General features: G+C 39.9%; 3 protein-coding genes across 3 annotated transcripts; 2 read left to right on the top strand and 1 right to left on the bottom strand.

The window, feature by feature from the left end:
* Positions 1-8,530: 8,530 nt before the first annotated feature.
* LOC129093436 (immunoglobulin kappa light chain-like) lies at positions 8,531-10,531 on the top strand. Its single transcript, XM_054601454.1, has 5 exons — positions 8,531-8,601; positions 8,714-9,403; positions 9,754-9,870; positions 9,959-10,002; positions 10,248-10,531. Exons 1-5 carry the CDS (start codon positions 8,547-8,549, stop codon positions 10,365-10,367), a joined length of 1,026 nt encoding a protein of 341 aa, XP_054457429.1. The 5' UTR covers positions 8,531-8,546; the 3' UTR covers positions 10,368-10,531.
* A 3,674-nt stretch (positions 10,532-14,205) lies between these two features.
* LOC129093435 (uncharacterized) lies at positions 14,206-17,050 on the top strand. The gene is made up of 5 exons (XM_054601453.1): positions 14,206-14,260; positions 14,391-15,080; positions 15,465-15,587; positions 15,676-15,719; positions 15,965-17,050. Exons 1-5 carry the CDS (start codon positions 14,206-14,208, stop codon positions 16,082-16,084), a joined length of 1,032 nt encoding a protein of 343 aa, XP_054457428.1. The 3' UTR covers positions 16,085-17,050.
* A 2,199-nt stretch (positions 17,051-19,249) lies between these two features.
* On the bottom strand, positions 19,250-22,746 carry LOC129093162 (uncharacterized). Its single transcript, XM_054601080.1, has 3 exons — positions 22,636-22,746; positions 20,017-20,284; positions 19,250-19,719 (listed from the first exon to the last, which is right to left on the bottom strand). Exons 1-3 carry the CDS (start codon positions 22,744-22,746, stop codon positions 19,277-19,279), a joined length of 822 nt encoding a protein of 273 aa, XP_054457055.1. The 3' UTR covers positions 19,250-19,276.
* Between the last annotated feature and the right edge of the window lie 2,998 nt (positions 22,747-25,744).

The following is a 25,744-nucleotide window of genomic DNA, read 5'->3' as shown; positions in this document are numbered from 1 at the left end:
TAAGACAAAGTGAATCTTTAAGTATATACATTGGCCTCAGCATTTGAAGGCCCTTTTGTTAATCAGTCTGCTATTATAAAAAGTCAAATCCTAGACAAACTCAGCCAAAGTTAACACAGTTTCCTGTCTGTTTGGTCTGTGCTCTTCTCAGTGGTTTGAAGTAGGCGGGGATCCCATGGGCAAATGTGTTCAAAAACCACACACAAATTCATGATGAAGTAGATGTGCTGATTTTTTAAACATGTAAATGATTCTGATGTAAAATAATTTTGGACTTGTTACATTTTATGAAGATAAACTACCAGTTGCTTCAAGTGTGGTGTAATAACTTGCATGAATGTTGTACAGTGGTAATAAATGCAGATAATGAATAAGCAAAGCCTGTCTGTGAGCCTTACTATATATACCGTTTTTTTGTAAACAAAACCTTCTGGCATGTCATGAGGTGATGTCATGTACAGCGGGTAAAATAAGTATTGAACACGTCACCATTTTTCTCAGTAAATATATTTCTAAAGGTGCTATTGACATGACATTTTCACCAGATGTCTATAACAACCGAAATAATCCATACATACAAAGAAAACAAAACAAATAAGTTCAGAAATTAAGTTTTGTGTAATAAAATGGAATGACACAGGGAAAAAGTATTGAACACATGAAGAAAGGGAGGTGCAAAAAGGCATGGAAAGCCAAAACACCAGCTGAAATCTATCAGTAATTAGAAAGCAATCATGCCCCTTGTCAGTGCAAATTAATATCAGCTGGTTCAGTTCCAACTGATGGCCTATAAAAAGGTGTCTCATTACCAAGGTGTCACACAAGAAACATCTCATGATGGGTAAAAGCAAAGAGCTCTCTCAAGACCTTCGCAACCTTATTGTTGCAAAACATACTGATGGCATTGGTTACAGAAGGATTTCTAAACTTCTGAATGTTCCAGTGAGCACTGTTAGGGCCATAATCCGGAAGTGGAAAGAACATAATTTCACCATAAACCGGCCACGACCAGGTGCTCCTCGCAAGATTTCTGACAGAGGAGTGAAAATAATTATCAGAAGAGTTGTCCAAGATCCAAGGACCACTTGTGGAGAGCTTCAGAAAGACCTGGAATTAGCAGGTACAATTGTTTCAAAGAAAACAATAAGTAATGCACTCAACCGCCGTGGCCTGTATGCACGCTCCCCACGCAAGACTCCATTGCTGAAGAAAAAGCATGTTGAAGCTCGTTTAAAGTTTGCTGCACAACATTTAGACAAGCCTGTGAAATACTGGGAGATTATAGTCTGGTCAGATGAGACCAACATTGAACTCTTTGGATGCCATAATACACACCATGTTTGGAGGTCAAATGGCGCTGCATATCACCCCAAAAACACCATACCAACAGTGAAGTTTGGAGGTGGGAACATCATGGTGTGGGGCTGTTTTTCAGCATACGGCACTGGCAAACTTCATATAATTGAAGGAAGGATGAATGGAAAAATGTACCGAGACATTCTTGATAAAAATCTGCTGCCATCTACCAGGATGATGAAGATGAAACGAGGGTGGACCCAAACACACAGCCAAGGAAACTCTCAATTGGTTTAGAGAAAGAAGATAAAGCTGCTAGAATGGCCCAGCCAATCACCTGACTTGAATCCAATAGAAAATCTATGGAAAGAACTAAAGATCAGAGTTCATAGAAGAGGCCCACGGAACCTTCAAGATTTGAAGACTGTTTGTGTGGAAGAATGGGCCAAAAATCACACCTGAGCAATGCATGCGACTAGTTTCTCCATACAGGAGGCGTCTTGAAGCTGTCATTACCAACAAAGGCTTTTGTACGAATTATTAAATAAATTTCAGTAAGCGTGTTCAATACTTTTTCCCTGTGTCATTCCATTTTATTACACAAAACTTAATTTCTTAACTTATTTGATTTGTTTTCTTTGTATGTATGGATTACTTGGGTTGTTAGAGACATCTGGTGAAAATTTCATGTCAATAGCACCTCTAGAAATAAATTTACTGAGAAGAATGGTGACGCGTTAAATACTCATTTTACCCGCTGTATGTGTTGAGAAGAGATAATAAAATGAATATAAGAGGTGGATGCAGTCACTCAGTGGCGGGTTTAGTAATTTGGGGGCCCAAGGCGAACTTAGCTAGGGGGCCCTTCAAATCCGTTCTTTTAACACAAAGGGACCTGTCAATACTTGCACTAAATAAAGAGTAGAATGTGAGAAATAAGTCTCGGATATAACACCAGTGTATGTCAAAATGCAAAATATTTATTTTTTCAGTTTACAGTTACTTCTCACCGGTCTTCATACATCAGTGATGTGTAGATATCTGGAACTGCACCTTTAAAATAAACAACAAAGAAAATAAATACAAAACATATTAAGAGTTTAACTTTTTTCATATACAATATGATATAAAGTATGTACAAAAGTTCATACTGTATATCATCTTGTTTATGAAAATAAGAATACCTTTTGTCCACTTTTTTTGATAAAATGGGCATCAATTACCTTGGTTATCCAGCAGGACTTTTCTGGTAGATGTTAATGATGGACTTCTGTCTCTGTGACAAAATAACAGCAGGTTACTCAAGTAGTTACAGGAATTATATTGAAATGTACTGTAAAATGATTACCTTCTCTTCTTGTCCCTGTCTTTGTGCTCTCCTCCTTTCTCTCCTCCTGTGTCCCTCTATTTCTCTGCCTCTTCTTCCCTGTTATGCTTCTCTCTCCCTGGAATGTTATGTTCATGTCTTTCTTGTCTTTCTTGTCTTTGTCCCTTACTTTCTCTTCATCTCTTCTGTCCCTGTCCTGCTCCTTTGTTCCTGTATTAGTCATACTCTTCTTTATTCATCTTCTTCGTATGAACAGGTGGCACAGCCGAGATCATACTCATACAAATGTAACCTTTCGTGCTTTGGCCTCAGCAAACCTGCCTATCACTGAGTCCATATCCAGTGTTTTTCGGACCTCATGTTCTATAGCAATGGTTGCGAGGGCAGACAGCCTGTGCTGAGACATTGTGGAACGCATATACGTTTTCAGTCGCTTCAGTGTTGAAAAGCTTCTCTCACCTGAAGCTACAGTGACAGGGAGAGTAAGGAGGTGTCTTAGAGCTATGCTCAGATTAGGATAAATGTCTAAGACGTTCTCCTTATATATATACTCTAACATTTCAAGTGGTGATGTGATGTGTGGGGGAAGGACCGAACAGCTCCTTCGATCTCCATCTTAAGGTCCTCTGCATCCACATCCTCCACTGCTTGCTCCAGTTTTCTGCAGCACTCTTCAAGCTTTCCTCCCTGAACGGTGCTTTTCAATAGCTCAGATGAGTAAAGAAACCCATAAAGGTCATAGAAAAACTGCATGTTAGAGAATCTCTCTCTTAAAGTTACAATGGCTGTGTCAACAAGATGGAGGAAAAACTCTCTTTTAAAGAGCTCCTCTGGAGTAGACAGAGTCTCCTCTCTCCCCTCATAATCAAACTGCCTTTTTCTTGTTCTCTGTCGCACCTCAGGCCAGCTCATCTCCACCTCCATCTTCTCTGCTATTTCCCTGGCATCTGTTTGTGCAGACTCAAAACCATGCTCTCTAAATTCCTCCAGATAGTTGGACACTGCCATGACCTCTCTCCTTAGAGTCTCAATTGACACACTGGGGCTCTGCAAGATTTTACTGACTTTGTTTATGTGATACAACACATCGTACCAAACAAAGGTACTCACCATGAATGACCACTTCATCATGTTCTCCCGGAGGCTTTCAGCGGTGGAGGCACATTCTGGATCCTTTTTCAAAATTGCATGCTCCTGCACAGCTGTCAAGGCATCAACAATCTCAGGAAGCTGGTAGCGCACAGCCTTCACAGCGTCCACCCGACACTCCCATCTTGTTGTGGACAAGGCCTTTACTGACAAATCTTTGACGTGTTCCTGAAGAATTGTCCAACGATGAACAGAGCCACTAAACAAGTTATATAGCCCTTGCAATGTCCCAAAGTACCCTAGAGAAATTGTAGATGACTTAGCAGCATCCCCAACCACCAGGTTTAACGTGTGACTGCCACATGGAACACACAGTGCTTTGGGGTTGAGTTCTAGGATTCTCGCCTGGACCCCCTGCCTTTTCCCTTGCATGTTGCTGCCGTTGTCATATGATTGGCCACGGCAGTCGGAGAGATCCAAGCCCAGTCTTTCCAGGTGTTCTAGAAACAGGTCAAGAAGACCTTTGCCAGTGGTGTCATCTGCCACAAGAAATCCCATAAAGTGTTCATGGATGGAAACTCCCTTTGTGAGCTCACAGTTGACAATCCGCAACACCACTGACAGTTGTTCATCGTGGCTGACATCAGGAGTGCAGTCCATGATGACAGCATAGTATTTTGCCCTCCTCACACGCTCTACTATTGCATTAGTGGTGCACTGTCCGACAAGGCCTATTAATTCATTTTGAATGTGTTTGCTAAGGTATGTGTCTGCAAGCTGTTTGTCTTGAATCCTCCACAGATGCTCCTTCATGACAGGGTCAAATTGGGCCATTAATTGCACTTGCCCCAGGAAATTGCCATTGCCGTGTTCATACAACTTTTCTCTGTGTCCTCGAAATGCCAAGTTACGCTCAGCTAGATGGCTAACGATAGCAAGTAATCTTTTCAAAATTTCTTTCCACCTAGTGACTTCAGCATTTATGAGATTCTGTCTCACCTGATCAATCGCTGTGCCACTTCGAAGTCGAGTACTCAGTGTGTGCCAGGCATCCATGTTTGTGACATGTTGGACAGACCTCTGGTGTTGCTTAAGGTGAGCTTGAAGATTTTTCCAATTACTGAAGCCGTTGTTGGAGCTCAGCTGCGCATCTCCATCCCCGAAAAGCCGGCAACAAAAGCACATGACAGAATCCTTGGACTTGCTGTAGACTAGCCAGGACCTATTGATTTTCTTCCCGTTCCTCATTAACATGAAGTAATTGGCCCTTGTGAATCGCCGACCTTCTTCGTTTTTGGGGAACTCTAGCTCAAGCTGAACAGGTCCTTTCATCACTATGTCGCATCGTTCTCTGTCGTTCAGAAACGTTGGCCACAGCGCCGGGTCATCTCCCACTACTTCGAGCAGATCTACATCACTTTCATGGTGGTCAGAAGAAGGGGGGCTACTCACCACCACATCGTCTTCAGAATCAGTCAGCTCGTCGTCCACCAATTGGTAATTGTCTGCGCTGTCGGAAACAGCGGATAGCTCATCACATACGGCTAGCTCCTCTGAATCTTCAACGACCGGTTCCTCGTCCTCAACGTTGTTATTATTAGTGTCAACCGGTGTTGTTGACACATTAAAAAAGCTTGTCAATTTAGGGAGTGTAGCGTTCTTCTGCTTCGTTTCCTCCCGCTTTCTCCTTTTAATCGCCCCACTTGGATATTGTCGCTTCATTTTTACTGTCAACACAAATCGTACGTAGCACTTCACTTCACTTCACTTCCGTCTTTCGCGGTCTTTCGTCTTTCGCGGTCACTCATGGAATAGTCCATTATAACACGAAAGGGGAGGGGGGAGCGATAATACGATTTGGGGATTTTTATTTTTTTTTGTCTGTTTTTTCTTTGTTTTTTTCTTTGTTTTCAGTTTAGACATACACAATTATAATTTACAAACACAATGGTGGGGGGCTACTGTCTGGAGGCCCCAAGCCCCTGCTAAATGGGGAGGGGGCAGCTGGTTGGGGGGCCCCTGCAGGTTGGGGGCCCCAGGCAGTTGCCTACCTTTGCCTTAATGGTAAGACCGCGCCTGCCTGATCCACTAGATGGGTCGTACACAGAACCTTTAAGAAGCCGTCATTTGAAACAGTTTGGAAGAGGGCTCTTTCAAAAAGTACTTGGTGGGTAATTGGAGAAACCATCTGTCAATCAACACCCTTCCCCCTGTCACATGAAGGCACAGTGTTTTGGTTACAAGCTCTACCAGTTCTGTTTCCATGTTTACCTCTAAAGGATGAGAGTATTTGTCCCAGTTTTGCAGTATTTGTCTATAAGAACTCTGTCTCTGCCCCATAATGATCAATAAGGTAAAAAAGGAATGATTTAAAATGGATGCAGACACATGCATTTCCAGGAATAGTGTCCATGTTACAGGTTCAAGCAAGATTACTTTCTACTGAAGAAATAGTCCCTCTGAAAGCTGGGGTCACTGTTTTGGGAAAGAGTGGCTGTGGTTGAGGTTTTTTAAAATTCTATAATGCACCCACTTGGCTCACCTCATTCAGGTCAATACAACCAAGTATTGTGTTACAGCTGTTTTTGGATCTGTTACACCAACCCACATCTTTCAGAACAAGTCTTATTCATTTAATCCCATTTCTCACAGACTGGTGAGGCACTTATCTATGCACCTGTGTGTTTGGCCCCCAGAAGTCTCCCACCAACTCAAGCTACAGGGAAGTACAGTGGAGACTCTGTAGTTTATTCTGACATCAGATACTGTCAAAGGAAGCAAGAAGTTTCATCTTGGGAATGCAGACAAACCAGGGAGAATGAAGACTGATGAGTAGGAACTGCTGCCATCAAATGCATATCTCCTACTGAGTGGTACATAAACAAGTTTAAAACACGACTACCAAGGAAATCTGTATCCATGTTTATGTAAATGAAGGAGTGAGCTTAGAACTTCCTCGTGACTACAATGTAAGGCCAGTCAGTGGACTATTGTACATACTATGTTAACATTGAAATAATGAAGTGCTTTAATTCATTCAACATTCATTTCTGGGGCTGCTTCCTCTGTAACAAATAATTAAATGGCTTTACTGAATTTGTATGTGTAATATCTAAAGTAGTTCTAAAAGCAAGAGGTCAGTGAAATACAGAATAAAGATCTGTATCCTCTAAACCTTCTGCCACCAGCCCAGTATGTAGTGAGTGCTGTATTGTTTATTATATTTATTTTCTTATTTCTTTAGTGTAAAAACGTTAAAATAAAAAATGACAATGAATCGCAATATACAGCATTGGTTGCAGACATGAGCAGAACATGCTCGAAAATCCCCTCTGGTGTATAAATAACTTCTTCTAACAAGAAATGTAAGCGGAAGGGCAGGGGGGGGGGCTTCTAACTAGCCAACTCTCTGCATTCTCTTGTTCTGACTGCTGTGGTAAATAAGGTGTCTACTGGTTTCCGCTAGTGGAAACTTCAGCCCTAGCTTGAACACAGGAAGACTGGCCCAGTCAGAAACCAAGAGCAGAGAGAAGACATTTTATGAGGGCAGCTCTGTAAAATGACGGTCATGTCTTCAAGGCAAATATAGGAAATGCAATCTCACTCTACAAACTGCAATAATGCAGTTGGAAGTAGAAGAGCAGAGTATCATCTTAGGGTTCAGGTGCCTATTATGTAAAATAAAACTCAACAACTCAAATACTATAGTGGTCTCAGACAATGTTGCATGAGCCATAAACAGCCTCTGTGTGTTTTTTAATCACCACGGAAACCACTGCAAACGACTTGGGATGAAATGCATGCACCTTTATGTATATACAAGATTTTGGTATCTGAAGCTTTCTGGTTTCCGTTTGTAGTGTTGACCAATCACAGCAGCCCTTGGTTGAACTTAGATTGACAGTCCGTGTTGAGAGCAAAATCAGCGGATTGCATTGGCTGAAATACAATGATGTAGGTGTTATTTTTTTTTAAATTAACTTGTTTAAACCGGCTACTTGTGAAACAATAATGTCGTACATGTCATATCTCACCTCCAACTCAGGTTTTGTATCTCAAGTTGCTCACGGAGTGTAAACAACGAGCAGCCCCCAGAAAAGGAAATCTTGGCCCGCATATCCTCTGGCTACAACTGAAGCCCAGAAATGTGTCCCGTTGCCACCAGATGCTTATCTCACATTAAACCTATAGCCGATGGGTTCCAAGATCAGCCAGGTTATTATGATCACAAATTGTGCACACATTTGGTTTTGTGTGTCGCTAATGCAGATTTCATTTTTCATATGCCAGATTTCTAGGCTGCATGTGTTGCCGAAAAACAAAAAAGATCCATCTGATAGGTACGAATCTATGCATAGTATCATCAAAAATGGTTCTTATAACATCTTACAAAATGGTATTGGTTATTTTCTGTGGGTTCTCCTACTAGTGTCCAGCAAAACGAGCGTACCCCAGCAGTGCAGAACCTGTTTTTGCAACAAACCGAAGTGGTAAGCTTTAGGATTGATCGTGGTTGGTTTAGAATAATTAAAGCTGTTATGTAACTCAGGTACATAGTCTAATTAACGTAACAAAAGTAAGGTAAAAGCAATCTCCTAGGTGAGAGTCCTGTACTTATTTGAGTGAAGTCACAACTGTGGTGAGTATTTTGCACACATGCTGTGGATGACTCTTCTTAAGGACCAACAAAGCCAAAGTAGGGGCCACTGAACATGTGTTCACTGTCAACCAAAATAGGACCTCCTATCTGATTGGCCGATCAAACACAGTCTTCTCTGTGAAGACCGAAGAACAAACAGAAATACATTTCATTCATCAGAGCATTTGAAACACAATGACACCTCCAAACTCGGCGTTGTATATCACATGTCTGTTCTTGACGAATATCGGTAAGTTGTGTTTTGTCATTACCCGTTATTTACTTTTTTTTTTTTCATGCATCCTTACATAGAAGCATTAAATTACTTGTGTATTTGCTTTGCCTCTTCATTTTCTCCTTAGCTCCTATGGACACTTTATATCAATCATCATTACATTTTCAATCGGAAGATGTTGGGGAAAGTGTGACTCTGCCATGCGTCTGTGATGATGCAGCGCTGAAGTTTTTCTGGTATAAGCAAACTCCGGGACAGAAACCAAAGCTGTTGTCTACATTCTATAAGTATAACAATAACGGCACCTTCCATCATGAATTTAAAAACAATCCACGTTTCTCACTGGAAACTGAAAGCGGTAAAAGTCACTTGAAGATTTCAGATCTGAAAATTTCAGACTCAGCCAATTACTACTGCGCAGAGAGCAATTTGGTTGACTTTAAATTTTGCGACGGTGTTACGGTCAGTGTCCAGGGTTCACGTTTGAACCTCCCAGTTTTGGTCCACCAGTCAGCATCTGATTCCATCCAGCCTGGAGGCTCTGTGACTCTGAACTGTACAGTTCACACTGGGACCTGTGATGAACAACACAGTGTTTACTGGTTCAAAGACTCTGAAGAATCTCATCCAGGACTCATTTACACCCATGGAGGCAGGAATGATCAGTGTGAGAGGAAACCCAACACACAAACACACACCTGCGTCTACAGCCTGCCGATGAAGAGCCTGAATCTGTCTCATGCTGGGACCTACTACTGTGCTGTTGCCTCATGTGGACACATACTGTTTGGAGACGGGACCAAGCTGGACTTTAAGGGTGAGTAACTTAAGCAAAGTTTGTCTCATTTAATAAATAGCGATGATAACTGCTGAAAAGATAGATTTGTATTTGCTTAAGAGTAATTTATGCTTCCTCAAAACATTATTGACAATGCATTCTGAAATATGAGTCATTTTTTGTTGGAAGATACACACTTCATTTGTCCAACTAAGACCACTTTTAAATTACTTAAATTCAAAATAGAATTAGAAAGGAATCTTCTACAATGACCAATAACATTTTCAATATACAAATGGGCATGTCATGAATGCATTCATTCTTGTAAATTAAGATTCAAAAAAAAAAAAAAAAATCACTAATGTCTCCTGATGTCTGTCTCTCTACAGATGACAGGGGCTCTCTGGTCTTGGTGTATTTTTTGAGTGGAGCTTTGGCGTTCACCAACATCCTGGTTGTTTTACTGGCTTTCTCAGTGTATAAGATGAACAAAAGTCAAAGTGCAGGTAACTGTTACTCTTTGAATCTGACTGCAGGTATTGAGAACAAATATCGTTTGAATAACATGGCTTTCATTTTGTGTGTCACAACCAGAGCGTAATGTAACATTTTCAGCAAGTTCTACTCAGAATACAGCGGTAAGTATTACCATTTTCAATTACACCGCAATATCTTCATATTCTTTACATGTCAGCTGCTGCTTTAACATATGTGCAACATTTATAGTTATAGACGGTTATATGTTTTCTTGACAAATCATTAATTCAAGAGCACGAGTATTGCATTTTCTTCATGACATCTGCCGGTTTCCGCACATGTCTCTCTTGTGCTGTATTGTCTATTGTAGCGGTTAATAATGATTTATTTTATATTTTGTTACCAGTTATGTCAAGACGCAGAGAACCTCCATTACGCTGCTTTGAGGGATCACAACCGCAACAGATCAAGAAGACCGAGGGACAACACCCAGACTGAATGTGTGTACTCCGGCGTAAGGCCGTAGAGCTGGACATGATTCTGTGAACCAAGACATCTGCTATTGCTCCTGGAACATCAACACTTATGAGTTCCAAAATGCAATGAATACAAAGGCTTGCTTTGCAAGAAAAGCTCTCCTACTGAAAAAAACACTGCAAGACTTTCACTGATTATACCAAATATATAGAACTACACTCACAGGTCTGCAGTGCTGCTGCTTTTAGCTACTCTGACAGTTTCAAAATTCAAACCAGCCGAGATGTAAAGAAACACTCTTCGCTTTTTTATTGCTGTTCACAGTACAGAGAGGAGATCTCACAACATCTTGTGTCTTTGTGTCTGTGGTAAGAGGCAGGATGTCAATTCTTCTCCCTATAGACTAAGGTGGGTTTGTTGGGTGATAAGATAGGAACTGCTGCATAATGTTACTTTGTTTTCTCTTGCCCTGACATAATATAACTAGATGGAAAAAAGAGCTTTGAATCTGAGCAATAGATCCTATGCAGATCTAAATTAAGCAAGTATTTGACGGGTGTTAAGATCCTTTACTAAGTTAAAGCAGAGATGCAACAATGTGAGTGCAAGTATTGCATTTACAGGGGAACAAGTGAAGATGAGTGAGATCGAGAGCAGTCCTAATCAGCCTGTCAGAACGGATAGCGTCTCCTGTGGCTCTGGAGGAGTTTTGTCAAGCTTTGGTTTTGAAGACAGCTTTTGCAATTTACAAAATAGTCATTCACCAGGCAGTCTGGGTCTAATGAAAAGATGCTATTGAGCTGCAATGTGGGAAACGTAGGAAATTTACTTACAGTGTACAGTAAGCTCATCTTCACAGGAGGCTTTTCCGCCGTGTTGTAGCTTAAATTGATCCCAAACATTTAAAGTAAGAATAATCATTTTACTAAAACCTGTCACTTAAGAAAATATTAATTTATACAAGTGGGACAGATAACAGTAATAGCTGCAAAAATGCTCAATACTCAAAACTAATTCAAAGTTATCAAAATATATGATTATGATTCATCAAACCCAACAGTCTCTCACTCACAAAATGTACATTAAATCAAAGATCAATAAGATTCAGAGGTGTGAAAATCAAATAAATGAAATAAGGACTTCAAATAAACTTTCAAGCTTTCAGTTCATGAGATGGTGTCTATGTGTGTGTGTGTGTGTGTGTGTGTGTGTGTGTGTGTGTGTGTGTGTGTGTGTGTGTGTGTAGAGGGAATTTGGCTATGGGTAGAATATGAGGGTTACATTAACTTGAGGCAGGAGAATATGAGACGACAGTAGATTTGCAGGAATAGAAACTTACTTTGACTTGGGAAGGTTCAACAAAGACAAGGAAGTCCACAACCACATCCGAGAAAGCTGAACACGTTTTAGCCAAACCCGGGGGGGATCAGCACATTTCCAGCAGCACATTGTTGCTCAGGGAACTCAGGGAAATCCAGCCGGACAACTGCCACTCTGTTTACTTTTATAATTTACTTTCTATCTTTGCAGCAAATATTTCCAGAAACTGGATTCAACTTTAGGGATCCTTTATCCACTCTGCCTCCTCTTTCTGTTCTTCTCCATGCTTACTTTGTTAGTTTGTTTGCCCTTCCCCCAGCTCACAGGTGTGTCCCATTTATCACTTTCCCCACCTTCCCTTCCTGGCAAGGTTGAAAAGGGCTAATCCGTACTTCTTCTTTTTTTTATTGGTTTATTTGGTAGGGACAGTGCACATTAATAAAACCTTTCTGTAAATGCACCAGAGTTTGCCAAGAGGCTATTTTTCATCTGTAGTCCCTAGACAGATGTTACAAAGTCACCCTAAAAACAGAATATAAGATTAAAATTACAAAATTATGTTAAATAGAACATGGACTAAAAACAAGATTATCTTGCATTGTTAGACACTAAAAACATATATATCAGAAGCAGAATACATAAAAAAGCATGCAGAGTATGTAAATTAGTGTCATTTCAGTCTGACAGGGCTAAACAACAATAAAAGACATGCTTGCAGGTAGATGAGTGGCGACGGGCAACATCAAGACAGACAGACAGGTGACAGCAGACAGACTGAGGGAAATTCAGCACAGACATGTTGAGGAAGTAAGGCGCAGTTAGTGATGACAGAGCTGGGTGCTCATTAACCATTTCTTTAAATGAGCTTTAAATGAAATGTATGTGTCCCATTGTCTAATGGTCACTGGGATGGAGTTCCATTCTAGTGCAGCTTTTACAGAGAATGCTGACTGACTAAAAGCACTTTTCCTTAGTGGGATAATGCAATCTCCTCTTACTACACCTCTTGTGAGCTGATATGCAGTTAATCTGGTGGTTAGGTCTTTTCACCCTGTCGACTGCAGCCGTCCACACAGGCCGTGTGACGGGTCACATTTTATTTAAGGTTTACACACACAACTGTGGCCCAAAGCGGCTTCTAACTAGCCAACTCTCTGCATTCTCTTGTTCTGACTACTGTGGTAAATAAGGTGTCGACTGGTTTCCGCTAGTGGAAACTTCAGCCCTAGCTTAAACACAGAAAGACTGGCCCAGTCAGAAACCAAGAGCAGAGAGAAGTCATTTTATGAGGGCAGCTCTGTAAAATGACGGCCATGTCTTAAAGGCAAATATAGGAAATGCAATCTCACTCTACAAACTGCAATAATGCAGTTGGAAGTAGGAGAGCAGAGTATCATCTTAGGGTTCAGGTGCCTATTATGTAAAATAAAAACTCAGTGATTCAAATATTGTAGTGGTGTCAGACAGTGTTGCATTCGCCATGAACTGTCATCTATCAACCAATCAGCCTCTGTGTGTTTTTATCACCACGGAAACCACTGCAAACGACTTGGGATGAAATTTATGCACCTTTATGTACATACAAGATTTTGGTATCTGAAGTTTTCTGTTTTCCGTTTGCAGTGTTGACCAATCACAGCAGTCCTTGGTTGAACTTAGATTGACAGTCTGTGTTGAGAGCAAAATAGGCGGATTGCATTGGCTGAAATACAATGATGTAGGTTTTTATTTTTTTTAATTAACTTGTAAACCGGCTACTTGTGAAACAATACTGTCGTACATGTCATATCTCACCTCCAACTCAGGTTTTGTATCTCAAGTTGCTCACGGAGTGGAAACAACGAGCAGCCCCCAGAAAAGGAAATCTTAGCCCGCATATCCTCTGGTTACAACTGAAGCCCAGAAATGTGTCCCGTTGCCACCAGATGCTTATCTCACATTAAACCTATAGCCGATGGGTTCCAAGATCGGCCAGGTTATTATGATCACAAATTGTGCACACATTTATTTTTGTGTGTTGCTAATGCAGATTTCATTTTTCATATGCCAGATTTCTAGGCTGCATGTGTTGCCGAAACACAAAAAAATGCCACTCTGATAGTTACGAATCTATGCATAGTATCATCAAAAATGGTTCCTATGACATCTTATAAAATTGTATTGGTTATTTTCTGTGGGTTTTCCTACTAGTGTCCAGCAAAACGAGCGTACCCCAGCAGTGCAGAACCTGTTTAGACAACAAAACCAAGTGGTAAGCTTTAGGATTGATCGTGGTTGGTTTAGAATAAGTATAGCTGTTATACTAACTCAGGTACATAGTCCAATTAACGTAACAAAAGTAAGGTCAAAAGCAATCTCCTAGGTGAGAGTCCTGTACTTATTTGAGTGAAGTCACAACTGTGGTGAGTATTTTGCACACATGCTGTGGATGAGACTCTTCTTAACATGTGTTCACTGTCAACCAAAATAGGACCTCCTATCTGATTGGCCGATCAAACACAGTCTTCTCTGTGAAGAGTGAAGAACAAACAGAGATACATTTCATTCATCAGAGCATTTGAAACACAATGACACCTCCAAACTCGGCGTTGTATATCACATGTCTGTTCTTGACGAATATCGGTAAGTTGTGTTTTGTCATTACCCGTTATTTACTTTAAACTGTGTTTTATTTTTTTATTTTTTCATGCATCTTTACATAGAAGCATTAAATTACTTGTTTATTTGCTTTGCCTCTTCATTTTCTCCTCAGCTCCTATGGCAACTTTATATCAATCGTCATTACATTTTCAATCAGATGATGTTGGGGAAAGTGTGACTCTGCCATGCGTCTGTGATGATGCAGCGATGTTGTTTTACTGGTATAAGCAAACTCCGGGACAGGAACCAAAGCTGGTGTCTACATTCTATAAGTATAACAATAACAGCTCCTTCCACCATGAATTTAAGAACAATCTACGTTTCTCACTGGAAACTGAAAGCGGTAAAAGTCACTTAAAGATTTCAGATCTGAAAATTTCAGACTCAGCCACTTACTATTGCGTAGAGAGCAATTTGCTTGACTTTAAATTTTGCAACGGGGTGACTGTCAGTGTCCAGGGTTCACGTTTGAACCTCACAGTTTTGGTCCACCAGTCAGCATCTGATTCCATCCAGCCTGGAGGCTCTGTGACTCTGAACTGTACAGTTCACACTGGGACCTGTGATGGCCAACACAGTGTTTACTGGTTCAAAGACTCTGAAGAATCTCATCCAGGACTCATTTACACCCATGGAGGCAGGAATGATCAGTGTGAGAGGAAACCCAACACACAAACACACACCTGTGTCTACAACCTGCCAATGAAGAGCCTGAATCTGTCTCATGCTGGGACCTACTACTGTGCTGTTGCCTCGTGTGGACACATACTGTTTGGAGACGGGACCAAGCTGGTCTTTAAGGGTGAGTAACTTAAGCAAAGTTTGTCTCATTTAATAAATAGTGATGATAACTGCTGAAAAGATAGATTTGTATTTGCTTAAGAGGAATTTATGCTTCCTCAAAACGTTATTGACAAACATTCTGTAATATGAGTCATTTTTGTTAGAAGTTACACACTTGATTTGTCCAACTCAGACGGCTGAAGCCTCCTTTCTTTTAAAGTACTCAACTTGAAAGAGATTTAGAAAGGAATCTTCTACAATGACCGATAACATTTGCAATGTACAAATGGGCATGTCATTATATTTTTTTATATATACTTGCAAGAATGCATTCATTTTTTTAAATCAATATTGAAAAAAAAAATAATCCCTCCAATGTCTCCTGATGTCTGTCTCTCTACAGATGACAGGGGCTCTCTGGTCTTGGTGTACTTTTTGAGTGGAGCGTTGGCGTTCACCAACATCCTGGTTGTTTTACTGGCTTTCTCAGTGTATAAGATGAACAAAAGAAACAGCCAAAGTGCAGGTAACTGTTACTCTTTGAATCTGACTGCAGGTATTGAGAACAAATATCATTTGAATAACATGGCTTTCATTTTGTGTGTCACAACCAGAGCGTAATGTAACATTTTCAGCAAGTTCCACTCAGAATACAGCGGTAAGTATTACTATTTTCAATCACGCCGCAATATCTTCATATTCTTTACATGTCAGCTGCTGCTTTAACATATGTGCAACATTTATAGTTATAGACGGTTATACGTTTTCTTGACAAATCATTAATTCAAGAGCACGAGTATTGCATTTTCTTCATGACATCTGCCGGTTTCCGCACATGTCTCTCTTGTGCTGTATTGTCTATTGTAGCGGTTAATAATGATTTATTTTATATTTTGTTACCAGTTATGTCAAGACGCAGAGAACCTCCATTACGCTGCTTTGAGGGATCACAACCGCAACAGATCAAGAAGACCGAGGGACAACACCCAGACTGAATGTGTGTACTCCGGCGTAAGGCCGTAGAGCTGGACATGATTCTGTGAACCAAGACATCTGCTATTGCTCCTGGAACATCAACACTTATGAGTTCAAAAATGCAATGAATACAAAGGCTTGCTTTGCAAGAAAAGCTCTCCTACTGAAAAAAACACTGCAAGACTTTCACTGATTAGACCAAATATATAGAACTACACTCACAGGTCTTCCACATAGCCGGAGATGTAAGAAGCTTTTTGCTGTTCACAGTACAGAGAGGAGATCTCACAACATCTTGTGTCTTTGTGTCTGTGGTAAGAGGCAGGATGTCAATTCTTCTCCCTATAGACTAAGGTGGGTTTGTTGGGTGATAAGATAGGAACTGCTGCATAATGTTACTTTGTTTTCTCTTGCCCTGACATAATATAACTAGATGGAAAAAAGAGCTTTGAATCTGAGCAATAGATCCTATGCAGATCTAAATTAAGCAAGTATTTGACAGGTGTTAATATCCTTTACTAAGTTAAAAGCAGAGATGCAACAATGTGGGTGCAAGAATTGCATTTACAGGGGAACAAGTGAAGATGAGTGAGATCGAGAGCAGTCCTAATCAGCCTGTCAGAACGGATAGCGTCTCCTGTGGCTCTGGAGGAGTTTTGTCAAGCTTTGGTTTTGAAGACAGCTTTTGCAATTTACAAATTAGTCATTCACCAGGCAGTCTGGGTCTAATGAAAATATGCTATTATTAGTTTAAATTGATCCCAAACATTTAAAGTAAGAATAATCAATTTACTAAAACCTGTCACTTTAGAAAATATGAATATAAACAAGTGGGACAGGTAACAGTAATAGCTACAAAACTGCTCAATACTCAAAACTAATTCAAAGTTATCAAAATATATGATTATGATTCATCAAACCCAACAGTCTCTCACTCACAAAATGTACATTAAATCAAAGATCAATCAGATTCAGAGGTGTGAAAATCAAATGTCTCTTTATCAAATAAATGAAATAAGGACTTCAAATAAACTTTCAAGCTTTCAGTTCATGAGATTGTGTGTGTGTGTGTGTGTGTGTGTGTGTGTGTGTGTGTGTGTGTGTGTGTGTGTGTGTGTGTGTGTGTGTGTGTGTGTGTGTGTGTGTGTGTGTGTGTGTTGGGTAGAGGGAATTTGGCTATGGGTAGAATATGAGGGTTACATTAACTTGAGGCAGGAGAATATGAGACGACAGTAAAGTTGCAGGAATAGAAACTTACTTTGACTTGGGAAGGTTCAACAAAGACAAGGAAGTCCACAACCACATCCGAGAAAGCTGAACACGTTTTAGCCAAACCCGGGGGGGGATCAGCACATTTCCAGCAGCACATTGTTGCCCAGGGAACTCAGGGAAATCCAGCCGGACAACTGCCACTCTGTTTACTTTTATAATTTACTTTCTTATTTTGCAGCAAATATTTCCAGAAACTGGATTCAACTTTAGGGATCCTTTAGCCACTCTGCCTCCTCTTTCTGTTCTTCTCCATGCTTACTTTGTTAGTTTGTTTGCCCTTCCCCCAGCTCACAGGTGTGTCCCATTTATCACTTTCCCCACCTTCCCTTCGTGTCAAGGTTGAAAAGGGCTCATCGGTACTTCTTCTTTTCACCCTGTCGACTGCAGCCGTCCACACAGGCCGTGTGACGGGTAACATTTTATTAAGGTTTACACACACAACTGTGGCCCAAAGCGTGTTATAGGCTTTGGGTCTATTTTCTTCCGTTTTTTTAATTGTGTAGTTTTCTCTGAGCACTGCCAAGCGTTAGTCTGGAGGGGGATAATGTATTTGGTTGTGTGCATGTGTGTATCTTACTGTCATATAAAATAGTTTTTGTTACTCCTGTCTCTCATGTCTTCTCTGATTCCAAAAAAACAAGATGGCAGTGGCTAAAATGCCAAACTTGTGGCATCAAAAGCGTAGTCCACCACCAATATGTGTCATCACGGTGACTACGTCCACTACTTTTATACTGCCTATGGTAATTTGTGTTGACTATTTAATTAGTCTTTGTTCACCTGAACAGTTCCTTGTGGTGCAGGCCAATTATTGATGTCACTAGTTCTCAAGTTCACATGTGAGTGTTGAGTGTCTTTTTCTTTGTCTTTTAAAAGTTACAGTTTTAAATAATTAAAATATGCAAATAAAAAAAGAAACATGACCATACATTTGCAGTTTTATGTGGAATTAATCCACATATACGGTTTTATTCAGTATATGCAGAATAAAAAACCCTGTTGCTATGAATCATAGTAGTAGTAGTAGTAGTAGTAGTAGTAGGTCAATTATAATGGTCTAAGCATAGTCCATTCTTACAAATAAGTAAAATAAGCAACAAAAATGATGGAGTATTCAGTTATTCATCTTACAAAGACAACCTGCAAAACAACGGAACATATTTCTTTTTATTTGTTGTACTAAAATGATGTTTGTGTTAAAGCCACGGAAAAAGAAAGTAAAGTGGACAAAGAGTGTGTAATTATGTAAATTTGCTCAGTGAGAAAAAAATTCTGGATATTTTTTGTGTTATGTTATGATCAATGACACTTCAGCCTCATCACAGAAAACCTTGCATCTAGAAAAATTTACTCAGTAGAGAGCAGAACTCCGCCAAGTGTGTCTGCAAGTCGACACAACAGATACACTCTCATTTTAACTTATGCAGCTGTCTGCACAGGATCTGTGCATGTTAATTGCAGTTCACGCTGCAAAGCTTCATGTTGACTGTTTAACGCTCAGGTCCTGCAATGTTGTTTGTTCCATTAGCTGTTAGCTCTGTTAGCCAAACAGACTGTAGGATTCCCACCGGCTGCTAACAGCTAACTAGCTCTCCTCCTACCGACATAATAAGAAAAGAAACATAAGAAGAGTAATCAGAAGTCAGTAGTCAATGACGTTATAAACCATCAATAAAATATATTTTCAAAAAGTGTGACTCACCCCGACCACCAGAGGTCCTTGTGCATAGAGTCAAAAATGAGCATAAAAAATATTAGGCTAAAGGGTCCAGCAGTATGAAAGATTAGCCATTGACAGACGCACATGCATGAACATGACCGAATACATAATCTCCACAAACGAACAGTAGCTTTGTCAAAGTTACTTTTATTGAGAAAATTGTAATACAGTTAACACCCAAAAAAATGTGAGAGCATAACTGAACTGAATATTTTGAGGCAATCTCTGCATTTAAGACTTCAACAGCTTTAACTGATATAAACCAGGAGACAAAAAGTTACAAAGAACATGAGAATCGCAGTTCTAATGATGGAGAGCCAGACTAAGGTTCTCATCTGTGCCATTTGGTCTTCACCATCACCTTTGACGAGCAGCTTGCTTCCATTACCAAACAGCACCTCCCCACAGGAGGCCACAGCACAGTAGTAGGTTCCAGCATCTGAGGAGCTCAGGTTCTCCTTCTGCCAATGGTAGACACAGCTCTGTGAAGGAGATCCTGGTGGTGTGGAGACATGTTTACACTGATCCCCGCGTGTGTGAAGGACACCTTGGCCAGATCCATGTCGGAACCAGTAAACACTGTGTTCTCCATCACAGGTCCCAGAGTGTACGGTACATTTGAAAGCCACAGTGCCTCCTGGCTTGATGGTCTCAGATACTGGCCACTGGACTATTTCTTTGAGTCTGGCTCCTACAATACACAGAAAATAAGGTTTTATTTGTATTGGATTTTTGGAGACATGAAATGTTTGTAGGGCGTTTCATTTTTCTTTAAAAAAAATTGTTTACTATGAAGAATTCATATAAAATATAAAATAAAATATATGAAATCACTCTTATGAATGGCATACTTCAGTTTTACAAGTGTTAATTGGACAGTTCACATAACTATAAAAATCAAGTGTTTTATAATCTATGATGCATATTTACGTATTTACCTCTGCATTTCTTCTAAAGTCAAAGCCAATGAAAAATAACATCAAGATACCTTTGACGCTCAGAAAGATCCCCAATTCTGCCGTGTTGGAGTGAGTGCTTCCACAGAAGTATGTGGCTGAATCTGATAAATGGACGTCAGAGATATTTAAATGATTCATCCCTTCCTTCCTTTGCACAGAGAAACGAGGGTTCTTCTCCAACCCGGGGAAGACTTTGGATGGGTTATCATACTTGTAAAAATTAGACAGGAGCTCAGGTCCGCCTCCTAAAACTGTGTGACACTTAAAAACATCCGTCTTGGTGTCAGTGTAAATGAACTAACATATTAGGATTGCAAATCATTTAAAATGCAGTTTATTCTAAACTTCTCTTCCATACAGGCTTGACAGTTTACAGAAAGTGAGATTAGAAATTATAACTTCTTCTGAAGCCACACTGGATTATATTGTAAATAATATAGTGATATAGTCAAAATAGTTTATGCAATTTTGTATATCTTCAAAAAAAATGTATCCAAAATCTTTAGGTTCTCCGGTTATATTTCATTTTGAGCCAGCCACCATGGTGAGCACAAAGGAACTTCCCTCCTTCAGCAGAGGAATGTGAAAACAACCACATACATACATACATACATACATACATACATACATACATACATACATACATACATACATACATTACATTACATACATACATACATATGTGTGCAAAGTGAAGCTCAAACATCTTACTGAGGTTACAATAACCAAAATGGAGCTCAGTGTTTATTGCAATGGTAAAGAAAGAGCAGGCCATGGTAGCTAGAGACCTGTAGTGCCACCTCAAGGGGACAAGTTGAATTTATGTGTTGAGGAAAAGTCAACTGATTACACAAGAAGAGGGAGAATGGCAGTGTGCACATGAGCAGTGGCTCCTCTGGTCTGATAAAAGCAGCTGTGGGTACCTAACGTGCTGTCTGTAGCTGTTTGTTCTACACGTGTGGTCAACACCTCCCTCGGCCACTTCTTAAATTTGACAAACACAAGCAATATGCTACATCTCTAGCTCCATCAAGCTGACCCTTGGTGCAACACATTCTCACTCCCAGCTCGTCATATACTGACTTGGTCAGTGGGGCTACACTTAAAATTATGACGCTCTAGGTATCCCTTTAGTGTCAGTTTTTGATGCATCAGGGACGCCATATAAGATTCCACTCATTATATATTGTCTTTTCAAAATAAACTTCTAATATAGGTTGAATCAATTTTTAAGTTTAGACAATAAAATTATAGTTGTCACGTAACTTACATGTGTGGCTTTTGTTAAGTGTGTAATAAACGTAACAAAGTAGCATTGACACAAAAGGGTTTACATTTAAGCAGCCTCAGTAGGTACTAATATTGAATTATTCTGGGCAGGAAATATTTTAATCTCTATGTAATCAAGAGACCCATCTTTGTTTTTTTTACCTGCATATTGGTGGTATTGATTTAGATGTTTTAATGTTTCATAGCTGAGGAGTAAAGCTTTAGGTTTTGATGCAAAACCAAAGAGAAGCTGCAGGCCTGCATGTGAGAGAGAGCTGGAGCCAAATGTTGTGTATGCTGCCACCAGATAGACTAAGGAGGCAGCTGGAACTGATGCTTTGTCATATTATTCTGCTGGTGTGTTTTGTGTGGTTATTTGGTCGAAGGAGCCACTGGCAAGAAATACCTTTTGAATCATTATTCTGTATTTATTCGCTTATGTTTCTTTCATATTTGTGTTATTTGTGAAAGATAAAAAAAGATCGTTGTTAATGCCTGATGGAGGAGGAGTTAGAAAGGTCAGTGACTTGATTTGTGGAGGGAGGGACATATACATCACTTGTTTGACAGGAAGAAACAGCCAGTGTGGTTTGATACCACTGAGGTGATAATCCTCTGAAGTCACAGCTCTGTGGACACCATGAGAGGAAGCTGAGAAAACTGGCCAACTTGTTAAAAACAAAATGAAACAAGCTGCAGGATTTATACTTTTATGAGAAATAGTGGAGGAAGAAAGATAATAAAATAAACCAGCTTTACATTCACAAAATAATCTGGTTTCTGCCATTATTCCTAAAGAAAATATATTCCTACTAAAGTGTTTTTCATGGCTAAAGAACATTAAAAGTCCACTTACACCCCAGTTTAAAGTGCAGCTGTGCATACTCTGATTGACTTCCAGAAATGTAGGCTTTTCTGTCAGGCATGCATCTCTACCTCCGCCCTGCAAACTGTTGGCTAGTTGGTTTGTGAACAACGCACAAAGCTGGCCTGGCGTAAACAAAAATTGTATGCACAATTGAGGAAGATCCTTGAATTCTGTTGTTTCCATTCAGCTTTTTTTAATGTAATACTTCAAAATGTGCAAAGACATACAGGAATGGAAACATTGATTCGTCTGTATGAGTCAAAAATAAAATCTGCACCACAGGAAGAGTTCAGCAGTGACCACAAACATCAAAAGAATACATTTCCTCACAGACAAGAATAACCTTCCTATAAAACATTATAGCCTCTTCTGACATTGGTAAATCACTTCACATATAATCAATTTACACAAACGCATTTAACCACTTTACCTTCACTCACACTAGGTCAGCATCTGCATTCAAAACTGAATGAAGAGGCCTGATGCAACGGCTCCATTTTTGCCAGAGTACTCTGCTCTCAATATTGAATGTGCTCAGCCACAACAGAGTCGACAGTCTTGCTAGAAGCTCCTTGAGGCTGCACTTAGGCACAGCGTTGTTTTGAGCCAGGTACATTAGCATGTTAACCTGATGACACAGTGTCAATGTCCGGGGTTATACAATTTCATTGCATCATTTCATGGCAATCCATCCAACAGGTGCTGAGCCATTGGCTGGACCAAAGTGCTGGGCCGATTGACCGACAGAACAATCTCCATTTCACAGTTAAAAAAACACCATTTATTAAAAATTGTCAACAACAATTCCATCCCCTTGTCTTTTGTGAATCTTAAGGAGTTATTTATGCTGCCAGGAGATATACTCAGGAAGACTCTGTAACTGTAGAGCTGATGCTTTATCATATTAATCTACTTCCTGTAGTTATGGTCAGTTTGCAACCTCATCCTTGTGTCTTTCTGCCTTGCTCTCTGCAAAAAGTCTCTGTCTTGATAAAATCAAACTCATATGGAGAATGAGTAACAAATCATCACTTCACAGGAAGAGACTCCATTGTGTGTGGTCTGAGCACAACTAACACAAATGTTAGGAGGTCAAAGCTTTGTAGCAAAGTATAAAAAGAGAAAACTGCAAACTGACCTGAATGTTTTTAAATAAAATCAGCCTCTGCATTGGTACAGATGGGAAATGAGTCAAAAACAACAAAAGTCACGGGCCTTAGTCATCTAATGACTTATTGTTTTCAAAGATCATCAATACAAAAAGTTGTCATCACTTCCCTAGTGCCCATTTTACAAGCCATGTTGTACAGTATAGTTTGTGGTAAAGGTTGTGTAGCCTGCATTAGACTTAAGCTTAAAAGGATAGGTGCTGGTCATGTCATTACTTTCAGTCTAAAACTAGGCTTCCATACTGATTTATAGCCAGCGACCACAGCAATAGAAATGCTGTCTGCTGAAGAAGTGAGGCCTCAACAGCCACTGCATACATTTACATATGCAGTGTTAACAGCATAGGGAATATAATATTGTAAAAAAAATACAATTGAAGTCACTATATTATTTTCTTTTTAATGTGGCACATTGTATGTTTCTCTATTTGACTGTATGCTGACTTTTAAAGATCTCGACTATTGTTAACTGACAAAGTGGATGTGCATATGAAAAATACAAAGTGGAAGCTTTCTGCTCTGGCTGTGTTTGCATGCACATGTGGGAACCAACAAGTGTTGTGCCTCCTCCCCCTGTCATTTTCCACTGTGGTGAACACTTTGTGTAGCAGCAAAAGCAACAGGAAGACTGGCCTTCAGCTCTCTGCAATAAAACCTAACAAAAAGCTAACAAACGCTTTAATGTGAACAGACTATTAGTGACAGGCAGCAACCCAATCTCTTCTCAAACTGCCCCCCTCTTTGCCGAAGACACTGACAAATTTCCTCACACTCATTTGGCTCTTTCACCCATAAGCATCAGCATCTTGCAGCAAAGGTGCCTTGAGCAGCCTCATACTTGCACAGCCAGATGACTCTGTCTTCCCCATTTAGCTAAGACATCTACAAATGTACTGCACAGCTCAACAGATACTCAATTCAAAAAAATATCTGAGTTTTATTGGGATGCACTTTTTGGTCTGACTCCACTATAATGAATAAATATAAAAATGTTGAGAGCAGTATGTCACTACTTTATAGTGATGTTGATTTGTTTTCTCTTGAGCCCCTGGTGATCCAGCAGTTGTAAAGTGTTAAATGGACGTTATTTAAAACACAACTTACACTTTGAGGGCCTTAAAATGACTGTGTACCATTCTCCCATTCGCATGGGGGCTTCTCCCCTTCCATTTGGTGATTCCCAAACAGTGTAAAGTGTAAAGTTTGGTCCACACCCTATGACGTTCCTCCTTGAAAAACTCTTGGTTCTTGGTTGTAACCCAGTAGCAACTGGTATCGGTTTGGGTCAATCCGCCTAGAATTTCACCAACGAACTCTAAACTACCAAGCAGACAGGTGAAAAACACCTCAGGGTCAATTGTCATATTGCTGCTTGTGCTGAATTTAGTGCTGCCACTAAAACAGAGTGCTATTTGTGATTGGTATGGTAGGTTAATGTGTGGTCAGTGATTGGCAAGATGATCATAGAAAAACCTGCCTTCCTCTTAAACCCTCCCTCCATGAGCTCAGCGATTTTTTTTTTTAGCTCCATTGCAATAAGACAATCATACGCACAATGATGAGCTTCACTATCATAACAGCTTCACTTCTCTGCAGCCTCAGTAAGAATTGGCATTGAATAGTTATCTTACAGGATACCTTGTGTTGAGTTTAATACTGAATGTAGCTGCTACCACAGTTGTTTAGGGGCATTTTTATCAGCTGAGAACAAAATCTCTCTGCTTTTAATCCCAGGCTATTAAGGACAAAAGTACAAAGGAGATTTGGCAAACTACAGCAAGAAAAGGGGGAAATGCCAATAATTAAAAAATGAATATATAATAATTAATTATATTTGAACACAAGATTAAAGAAATTGCAAACAAAATAAATAAGGAAAAAGCTTTGAACCTTAGTTGTTGATTCCGACAACTAAAAATAAAGCCTGTGTGTTAATACCCTTTGAACAGTTGGCCTCTGCCAGCATCTTTAAGCATCTTCATGGTCTGTACATCCTAAACACCTTCTTATAAGGCTTGACTAGGACAGATGAACTTATGCTATGTAAATGTTTTAGTAGGTTTTTCCCCGCCAAGTTCTGCCCAAATCTTCAAACCAGAACTCTCTTTCCACAGGTAGCAGATGTGTCTTGGTAGACACTCACAATCAATGTCATTGATGCACTTTTTATTACTGGATTGTTTTAAAAGGGCCACGATGTGTTCACCAATATGTGATCAACTTGGCTAGCTTACTGGGTGGATGGATGGGTCAACACAATGTTGGAATTGTACACGGGAAATCGCTTTGTGTTTCCTTCTGACAGTCAACGCTCTTTGAAAGCATGTCTGCAACAGTTTCCTAACCTTGGTTATAATTGTAACCATGACAACAAAGGTTATTTTAACTCAAACTACGATATTTCCTTAACCTTAACAAATAACTTTGTTTAACACACTGAAGTTGTCACAC

This window comes from Anoplopoma fimbria, chromosome 7, assembly GCF_027596085.1.
Source record: "Anoplopoma fimbria isolate UVic2021 breed Golden Eagle Sablefish chromosome 7, Afim_UVic_2022, whole genome shotgun sequence".
Classification (NCBI taxonomy): Eukaryota; Metazoa; Chordata; class Actinopteri; order Perciformes; family Anoplopomatidae; genus Anoplopoma; species Anoplopoma fimbria.
Note: the sequence above shows the minus strand (reverse complement) of the source record. Positions and strands in the feature narration are given on the sequence as shown.